Here is a 10,532-nt window from a genome sequence, read left to right on the forward strand (position 1 = left end):
TTAGAACAAGCCTGAGATGATACCTAACTCAGAGAAAGATGGGGCTGGTGGACAGCGGAGCAGATAAAGAACATATTTGTCAGTCACTACTTCCAAACAGCTCAGCAAACGCACACTGACTGTCGCATGAATCATTGAATTAAGAGCAATTTTTATATGTTTATGTCTTGTGGGTTTATGTTCAATCCAGAATAATATCATCCTCCGTCTTTTGCCTTTTACCATCATCTGTCCTGTTGTCATTTGATCATAAAGATTACCCAGGCACACACACACAAACAACAGACACCCACACTGTTACTCCTGGACTCCTGAGGGTGCTGTGGAGGAGGAGCTCCTTTCTTCATCTCTCACAGCTCAACCAGTTATTGAGCACCAGGACAGGCTCTGCCACTTCAATGCAAACCTCCTGCCACCGCTGCTCTCCTTCGGCTCACACAGAACCACAACAGGGACTGCAAAAAGTTTCAACTTTGAAAGATCTCTCCATTTGCGAGGTAACAGCACCAGCAAAAATCTATTTTACACCATTAAGTTTCCTTTTAAGGTTTAATGCATCGTACTAGTTGGTTTGCATGACTTACTATAACCTGCAGTGCTTTATTTATTATGTTGTTTTACCTAAATCTTGTATTTATTTTTGTTAGAGTTTAGTTTTATATTTTTCATTGACATGTGGTGCAATGCTTAAAATCAGTCTGCATTTTCATTACCATCAAGTGTCGTTGTGGCATTTTTATTATGTGCAGTGAGTTTATTTATGATTTATCCAAATTCAGTATTCATCTTATGTCTGCAGTAACGAAAAGTCTACGGCATTTGGTTTGGTTCTTTAATATGTAATTTTTGTCTTCTCAGTGGGTCCCTGAAACCAGATTTTTGATCTTTACTGTGCCAGCACCTAATGAAATTGGCATGCCCTGGTCAAGACCTCATGCTGGTGGAGCAGAGGACATGGACAACATAGATGACCACCACTACGAGGGTTCCCTGTTCCCCACCTCCACCCTCATCCCTGTCACTGTCATCTGTATCCTTATTTTCATTGTCGGGGTGACAGGCAATACCATGACCATCCTCATCATCCAGCGCTTCAAGGACATGAAGACTACCACCAACCTCTATCTGTCCAGCATGGCAGTTTCTGACCTCATCATCTTCCTGTGCCTGCCATTTGATCTGTACCGCCTGTGGAAGTATGTGCCCTGGCTTTTTGGGGAAGTCGTGTGCCGCTTATATCACTACATCTTTGAGGGCTGCACTTCGGCCACGATCCTTCACATCACGGCACTGAGCGTCGAGCGCTATCTGGCCATCAGCTTCCCCCTCCGAAGCAAGGCAGTGGTGACCAGACGCAGGGTCCAGTACATCATCTTTGCCCTGTGGGGTTTCGCCTTGGTCTCTGCAGCTCCCACGCTCTTCTTGGTAGGGGTCGAGTATGACAACGAAACACACCCAGATTACAACACGGGGCAGTGCAAGCACACCAACTACGCCATCATCTCGGGAAAGCTGCACATCATGCTCTGGGTGTCCACCACATACTTTTTCTGCCCAATGCTCTGCCTCATCTTTCTCTACGGCTCCATCGGGTGCAAGTTATGGAAGAGCAAAAATGACCTGCAAGGCCCCTGTGCGCTGGCCCGAGAGAGGCCACACAGACAAACAGTCAAGATCCTGGGTGAGTAAGAACATTTGCATCAATGCAGAAAGTATATATCTCTGGTATGCTGATTCCCAGCAGAGCACGCACATTTTTACAGGTTCTAAAAGTGTCACATTTTGTACATCAGAGAGATTTTTAAGAATTAGACAGCCACCTGTTCCAGCACTGTGACTCAGTCTCACATTTGCCATCTGGAGATGAACGTTTAAATAATAATTATCACTGATTTCGCACAAAACGGTGGCATTTAATGTATTCCATGATCTTCATATTCTGCTTTATCTGCTGTTGCTCCTACAATTTGCTTAAATTCAAGAGTAATGGCATTATTATTTTTTATATAACTTTATTTAACCACAATACAATGACTCTTAGGATTATAAATCTATGCTGCAAGAGCATCCTCACCAAGACAGACAGACAGACAAAAACACTCCCAACCAAAACATATAAAATAAGTACATCAAAAGTGCAAAAGTGCTTGTTCAATAGTATATAAAGATGTTTGAATTTCAATTACGAAACATGTAAAAATCATTGTCTAGAGCCAACAACAGGGCAAAACAGCCTGAAGTAACTGTCTCCAAATCATTTAAAAACACCTAAATTCATTTAAATGAGACCAGCTCCTTAACTTTTTGTTGATTTTACAGCTGATTACAGGAGGAGGGAGCTGCTCTTTTTTCCAAATTCAGTGTAACCTTTCAGGACAGACAAGAAAACAAAAAAAACCCAACACTTTTTTCAGGAAGGCATCAGTTTATATCATCAGTCTCCCTTTTTATTGCTGCTGAGGCCAAACAGCAGACACATTGGACAAGTCTGAATTCAGGTTTTCTCCTTTCCTGCATTGCCTTTGCCACAGCATTTGTCGCACATGTCGGTGAACTGATTTAAAAGCCAGTAGTTTCACCTTAAAAATATATCATTTGCTCTTGTTTTACTTCTGTCTTGATCAATAAAAAGCTGGTTCCATGTGTGCTGCTGTTGATACCAGCTGGTTAATTACTCTATTTTGTCTGGAGCTAATCACGTCCTGCCACTGCAAATATATTTGCTTTAATTTGCAGTTCTGGTAGACTGTGCAGGAAACTGTTTTACAGTTAAAGACCCGGGCCAGGCCTGTCCACATTAACTAAATGTTTAATCATGGTGTATGTATTAGGATATAAATGCTGTTCATTAGCTGAGCATACACTGTGGAGAGCACACGTCATCAAACACAATGCCATTTGTATCCACTGAATCCCAAATTGGACTGTCACCATGAGGGACCTGCATGAATCAGCCTTATTGGAAAATTCCATGCAAGTATTTTTTTTTCATTTTTTAACATCTCAGGAGTCTCACACTAAATCTACAATTAATGTCTTACATTTATGGATAACTGTCATTGTTAATTTAGGAATATTTAGGCCGATGTGAGCTACATCCGCTTCTATTTTTATTATTGAACAAACAATCACGGTCTTCACAGAAATTGCTCCACCATTACAAGTTTATAGTAATTTATTCTGCAGGGGCTTCGTGATCAATACTGGTGACTCAGTGATTACCTCACCCACTGTTTCTGACTTTGCTCTTTGCTGGATGTGTGGCGTGTTTTCTTCTCGGCAAAGCTTTCTGCTGCATATGCGCTCTAATTGGCCTGCTTACGTAAAAATGTGACTTCATTGTTGGAGCCAATTACAGTCTCCAGTCACTTCAGGGAAGAAGGAGAGAAGCTCTTTTGATTTAGCTGTAATTGCCGCTGGTCATTAACAAATGTCAAGGGTAAGCGTAGACCACAGATCTGAGAATACTTAAAGATCCCGAAAACCAATTTTCTTAATCAGCTTCTCGTTATAAATGAGCTCAACATGAACACAATTTAATTACTCCAAGTAAGTTGGATACATTTTTTGCCACTCGAGTTTTCTATATTTGTGTGTACTATTTCTATTTTGGTCTTCTGAAAAAAAGGCTTTGCTGTAACACGTCAGATATATCAGTGCACCAATCTGAAATGATTGCTGCCATTCATAAAATCTGATCCAACTACTCCCACACAATGAAGCAGAGTAGCTGAGTGTTATGAGAATTTTACTATTTTTAGAACTAAAGATGTTTTTTTTTTTGTTCCCTTTTCCAATCACATATTTAAGTTTTGCTCATTCATTCACAAATATTCAAGGAGTCTATTCATACCTGCTAATATCTTCATGTCTCTTGTGTATTGGGCAGGAATCAGAAAACAAACGGAGGCATATCTGTAAAAATAATTAACTAATACACACTGAAACTCTCTACCCACCCGGATACCAAAACAGATAATGTGCCAGTGTGCTTTTTTTGTTGCCTTATTTTTTACTAAAGAAACACTGGATGCATATCTAAAGCAATGTTTTACAACACTCGTCTGGAACGCTCGGTTATGTGCTGAGACTTATGGAGACCAGTAATGTTATGGCAAATCTTATCTGCAGGCAGTCATTAACGCTTGCCTGCGTATTAACCTCATCATCAGGACAAAACAGGAAGTTAGACAGCTGTATATAAATTAGTGTAAAATAAATCAGTATAACATCAACAAAATGTTTTTAACTGGTTTTTAAAGGAGTCCACAGTCAGCTAAAAATAACTGTAATAGGAGACAGTTCCTTAGTGCCAGTGATACCTGTCTGCTTATATAACTTTTATGAAACTAATTTATCCCTCCAAACTTTCCCTCTCAGTGGTGGTGGTGCTGGCCTTCATCATCTGCTGGCTGCCGTACCACATCGGCAGAAACCTCTTCGCCCAGGTGGACGACTACGAAACAGCCATGCTGAGCCAGAACTTCAACATGGCCTCCATGGTTCTCTGCTACCTTAGCGCCTCCATCAACCCCGTCGTCTATAACCTGATGTCTCGGAAGTACAGGGCCGCGGCCAAGCGGCTCTTCCTGCTGCACCAGCGGCCCAGGCAAGCCCGCGGTGGCCAGAGACAGCTCTGCGTAATAGATCACATCTCCACCCTGAATGAAAGCCTTACAGGGGTCTGAGAGGAGTCAACATATAATGAGCACTCACAAGCTTGTTTGACTTCACTGCCAGGGGGGAATCTGCAGGTCTCTTTAAAGTTCAGGGGGTTAGGAGTCGAGAAGGCTTGTAGAGGAGAAATGCTCTGTTTTTTTTCCCATGGTGGAGGCAGGGGGTGACAGGGCTGAGCGCTCCGCTGCGCTTCAATGCAAAAATCACATTTCTTACTTCTCAATGACATTCTGTTCACGGACACACGATGATGATGTTCTGCCATGTCGCATTATCATTTTTGTCAATTTACAGTCCATTTGCAGTCTTCCTGCCTTAGTCATACGCCCCTCATGCAGAAGTATTTACCTCTGCATTGTGAGCTGCTACACGTTTTTCTAGCTCTTTATTACACACATCATTTCAGCTCACAAGTACCGAGTAATCTCTCTTTGTTAATGACCAATGAAGGTTGCCACATCTGAATGTTCATGTGAAATTTTTAATTGTAGCTAACTATAGTCTGCTGTAAGATTTGTCAATGGTGAGTAACTGTTATGTTAATAAAAAAAACAACAACAAAAAACAACAAAAACACAAAAAATGAAACCTATTAGCTGAGGGCTATTAGATAAGCAGATCTGACATTGTGTATGGAGTGTGTGTGTGTGTGTGTGTTAATGGAGCATACATTCGATAAAAGCAGATTAGTATGAAAATGGGGCACTTGCTGTCTGTGTGTGTGATACCACCTGAGTCTTGAGGCTTTGGGTCTGTGTACGTGCTGGTCATCACATGTAAGATGACGTGGCTATTATATTAAATGGACCCTGAGTTAGATTTACACTGGCAGGCAATGTCCCCACATCACCATATTCAAAGTAATGGCTGCTCTAAGTGCATTTCAAAGAGGAAAAAAGATATTAGGTTGTCAGCAGTAGCGGAGCTTATTGCTTTTATTGCTTCCACTTGCATAATCTTGGCACATTGTACAATTCTTCTTGGGGTTTTGGATTAGAAATGGCACACTTTTGTACCTCATACGCTGTGGAAAGAAAGGTAATGTCAAAGTTATATATTTCAACCTGAACAATGTCTTAAGCATAAAATAAACCCATTTTTATTCTTAGCTCTGTCTATCATACATCTTGTTCTCTAAAAGGAACTGTCATGATTTTGCCTATGAATCATCGGCCCTCGGTTTGTACAAATACAAAGAGACATAGTCGCTGTGGGCTGACTCATCCCCATGACACTTTTTTTTTCAGAGAACCATTCATCTTTTAACCACAGGAGCTGAAGCTGAACGACCTTATATCGCACAGACCATCGTGCCATCACCTGGGGAAAGATCAACAAGAGGCGCAGCTCCTCTGTCGGTTATTTTCTTTACTGATAATGAAGAGAGTAGATGTGAGTGGTTTGTTTGGAGCTGTCAACACCTCCCTGTGGCGTTCTTTACACCGCCTCAAATCACTCACAGACATATACAATTTCTTTGTTCTGATTCCACTTTTAAGGCTGCGATGTCTACTTCATCAGCAAACCTCAAACATTGTGCAAATATGTAAGTAGGGATTTGTTTGAATGGTTAATACAGAATAATACCTGACATTTCTTCTTTAAGTAGAAATGAGATCACATTTTTATGGCACTTTTATAGTCAGAGTGACCTCTCAAAGCCACATCCAGCCATCCACACAGCATTTCATTCCATGTACTTTTTCAATTCAATTCAATTTTTTTATAGCACCAAATCACAGCAGTTGCCTCAAGGTGCTTCATAATGTGAGGTAAAGACTCTAGAATAATACAAAGAAAACCCTAACAATCATATCACTCCCTATAAGCAAACACCTTGGCGACAGTGGGAAGGAAAAACGCTTAACAGAAAGAAGCCTGCAGCAGAAATAGACTCAGGAAGGGTGGCAGGACAGGAAGACAGGACAAAGGCACGCTGTGGAAGAGAGCCAGAGATGAAATAATAACTAATAATTGATGCAGAGAGGTGTATAAACACACATAAATGACTGAAGAAGAAACACTCAATGGATCATGGGAATCCCCCAGCAGCCTAGACCTAATACTGTGAAATACTGTGTAGTATTCATGGTCACCTGATCCAGTCCTAACGATATGATTTATCAAAATGGAAAGTTTTAAGCCTAATCTTAAAAGTAGAGAGGGTGTCTGTATCTCAAATTTAAACTGGAAGCTGGTGCAACACAAGATGGACCCGAAAGCTGAAGGCACTGCCTCCCATTCTACCTTTAAATACCCTAGAAACCACAAATAAGCCCGCAGCCTGAGAAAAGTGCTCTAATGGGGTGATATGGTACTATAAGGTCATTAAGATAAGATGGGGCCTGATTATTCAAGACCTTGTATGTGAGGAGGAGCAGGATTTTAAAATTGATTCTGGACTTAACACGGAGCCAATATAGGAGAAATATGCTCTCTCTTTCTAGTCCCTGTCAGTACTCTTGCTGTAGCATTTTGGATCAGCTGATGGCTTTTCAGGGTTTTTTTTAGGGCATCCTGATAATAACGAATTACAGCAGCCTAAATGCATTTTTCTGTCTCAAATGGTAAAAGGTAAGGACCAGTAATTTAACAGAACACTCAAGTATATTTTAAACATCTATTTTCAATTTAGAATGACAAATTAAACTATCATCTATATCTTTGGACTGTCAGAGGAAACCAGAGCAACCCCTGATGAAAGGTAAAACTCGATGTTGCATGCTGTAAGGGGAATCTGCCTCATTTGTAATTTGCAATTTCATGATACCAGTGACAGACATCATTTAAGGTAGTTTCCACCAGAAGGGGGAGCCAGAATATACTGCTCTTCAGACAGACATTGTGTGAAAGCTATATGCAATTTCCAGCAATTTCCTGAGATTTAGATGGTTCTAAACTACATAAACAATGTTGTTTGAGTTAAGGGCTCCTGGTTTCCACCTTCGCCCTGTAAGAAATCTTTATCAGCTTCCCTTTTTACCTCATTTCCACAAATTATCAGCAATGCATTCACTTCCTGTTTGGCTCCCTATGCCTACTGACCTTTGCATGTGGCTACAGGAAAGCTGTGCAAAAATGGAGATTATTTAGGAGCAGGGTCTGCAGGACTAGTCTTTCCACAAAGCCTGCAGGGGCTCATTATCTTTCCTTCTGGCTTTCTTCCTAGGTAGACTGCTCTCTAATGCCATCTCTTTTTCTCCATGCGCCTCCCCAAAGAGAAAGCTTTTGCCACCCCAAGCTGGCTGTGAGGTCAATCATCTGTACCCAAAAAATGTTCTCTCTGAAAGCTGCTATAATGGAGAGCCGAGGGAATTTGGTGACCAACAGTATTTGGGGGTGTTAGTCATTTTATCTTGTGTGAACATAAAAGCCTGAAATGGCTCGGGTAATTCAACCATTCACAATCATGTTTTGCTGCCATGACGAGCCAGACGGGTGGCAGTGCTACCCTCGTGCTCTTGTTGTCACAGCTGGGTGACAGTAACACAACAAACACAAATACGACTTTCCCTTTTACAAACCACCAAGCACTCCCACGGCGCTTTAATGGCAGTGATAACGAACCTTAATTTACTAATCACCTCATCTTCTAAAGCCTTTTGTAAACAGCCACCACTGTGTAATGAGCCATGTTCCATACAGAAGAATCAATACTCTCCTTCTTTCTACAAATTAGGGTAGTTTCCTGCAATTTAGAGGCTGCAATTTTATAGACTTATGGACTTGATGTCTATTTAAGTGTCTAAAAAGTATTCAACATTTGGTCAACTGAGAGACTTTAGAGCACGGGTGTGAAATATGCCAGAAGATCTAATACAGCCCACTTTATGGTGCTGCAAAATAGTATCATTTACTTTAACAAACTGCACTGATGTTCCTGGGGCTCAGGGGTTAATGTGGGATTTAGCAGGTGTGATAACCTTAAGATCAGACGGAGCCGTGCAATGTAAGGAAAATAATTATTTAGGAATAAGTCACATACCAGTTTGCTTTGTGAGCTCCAGTAGATTTTTGTGTACATGCTGTGATCAGCTGACCTGTGCTGCTACTCTGACATTTGTGGCTTTAAATAATTAAATTAAAAAAAAAAAATAGGCCAATATATCAACTATTTCCACCCCCTACACTACTATAAAACTCATATAGAAAGTAGAATTAAGTGGGTGAATCTAATCAGCATCATCTCCTTAAATATAAAGAGATGTCTCCTGCCACCCTTGATGTAACCTAATAATAGCACACTAGATGTAAGTAGTCAAACATAATGCAGTACTTTAAACTCAATCACAATATAGCAAACTAACCAGCCTGTACTAAACTGCACAGCATTTTCATGCAACCTCTGAATTTCTTGTTTTACAAGACATATTGCAAAAACAGTCTGCAACGCATCAGATTCAGTATCTTATTTAAAAATTCGAAGCTGACTCAGAACATTACACGCAAGACTCCTTTACTAAGCATTATTTATCTTTGAAAATAATTTCTCAACTTCCTCTCTTGCTGATTTTTGAGCTGTTTGAAAAGTTGCATTAGAAATTAGTTAAAAAAGGTGTAATGTCTAAACAACTACAGATGCTCCTCTTCTGGAGTTAGTTAGATGTTTCAATACTGTGATTGCAACTTGCACTATATCTGGACTATGAACGCATCAAGAGGAGGGGAAGGAAAAGGGATATGCTGAGGATTTGAGTGGTCAAAAAGTGATTGCTGATATTTGTATGTGCTCTTTATGATCTCTTAACATCCTTGTTTAGATTGGTAAATAGCGCATAGACAAAATGAGTTTACAAAGGGGTTATTTTTAAAATAAAGTGAAGTGCTATATAAAGATTTAAAATATCATGTCACGCTTGACCTTTGATTTTCAAGGCCAAAATATTGATCTGAAGGTCAAAGTGATAGTAATGCTATATAGAGCTATTTTATGCCATTGTTTGTTTTGACAATACGCAGGCATATAGGAAATTATATATGTGGATTCTAAATATCACATTATTTTATTGTGACTTTGTTATGTACATTACAGTAACCAGTTATAATAACAATGAAATGAATGCTGCAAATGTACCATCTCTACATAAATAAGAACTAATAAAATCATTGTACTCAAAGTGATGTCATGCATATTGAAATAGAGTTTCAACAAAGCCAAAAGTGTGAACGAAAACCCAATGAATGTAATACTGTTCCCTTAAAAAGTAGATACTGCCTAAAGAGTGAGCTGCCTCGGTGGAGGTTAGTGTGCTCGGAGTGCTTATTGCTCTTTTTGTAAATATAAACAATACCATAACTAATTATGGAAAACTTCTATATATCCCTTGTGCATGATAGTGATGCAGGGACAAGATAAATGATGTTACAGGCTTGTGGGACGAGTTTTGTACAGGCTATAGTGTCACATTACACAGCTTATACGCAACGCATAAATATAAGAAACATTTTCATGTTTATTGTTTAACAATACATGGTTTTAAAAGTACAAATATACAAATAAAATAATAACTTTAAATAAACTTTCATTTATATTTCAATTGTTCCATTCTTCTTTATGTCTTTACAGTTAATTTAGAACGCTCTGCACACCTGAATCAATGACAGATGCATAATTCTAACAATTCTACAACTCGTCAAACTGGATTTTGACTATTTGACAGCTGAACATAAAGATGTATCTAAACTCTAAAACCATCTATCCATCAAACTTCACAAAAACAGAATGAGTGACAATGACCGTGAGTTTCATATCATGTATCAAATTTTGTATGGCCAAAAAACCCCCGCGAAATTCCCATAAAGCATTTACAGTTCAACAGTGTGAACCCTTTGAGTGACTGACCTGTCTTCATTCA

The 10,532-nt window shown here is 39.7% G+C and overlaps 1 protein-coding gene across 1 annotated transcript; it reads left to right on the top strand.

Annotated features, from left to right (window-relative positions):
- The first annotated feature begins 421 nt into the window (after positions 1-421).
- Positions 422-4,766, top strand: mlnr (motilin receptor). Its single transcript, XM_005926516.3, has 3 exons — positions 422-497; positions 859-1,681; positions 4,381-4,766. The coding sequence occupies exons 2-3, from the start codon at positions 916-918 to the stop codon at positions 4,686-4,688; spliced, it is 1,074 nt and encodes a 357-aa protein (XP_005926578.1). The 5' UTR covers positions 422-497; positions 859-915; the 3' UTR covers positions 4,689-4,766.
- Positions 4,767-10,532: the final 5,766 nt, after the last annotated feature.

The sequence above is a fragment of the Haplochromis burtoni genome, unplaced genomic scaffold, assembly GCF_018398535.1.
Source record: "Haplochromis burtoni strain Fernald_Lab_line unplaced genomic scaffold, NCSU_Asbu1 Contig_36, whole genome shotgun sequence".
Classification (NCBI taxonomy): Eukaryota; Metazoa; Chordata; class Actinopteri; order Cichliformes; family Cichlidae; genus Haplochromis; species Haplochromis burtoni.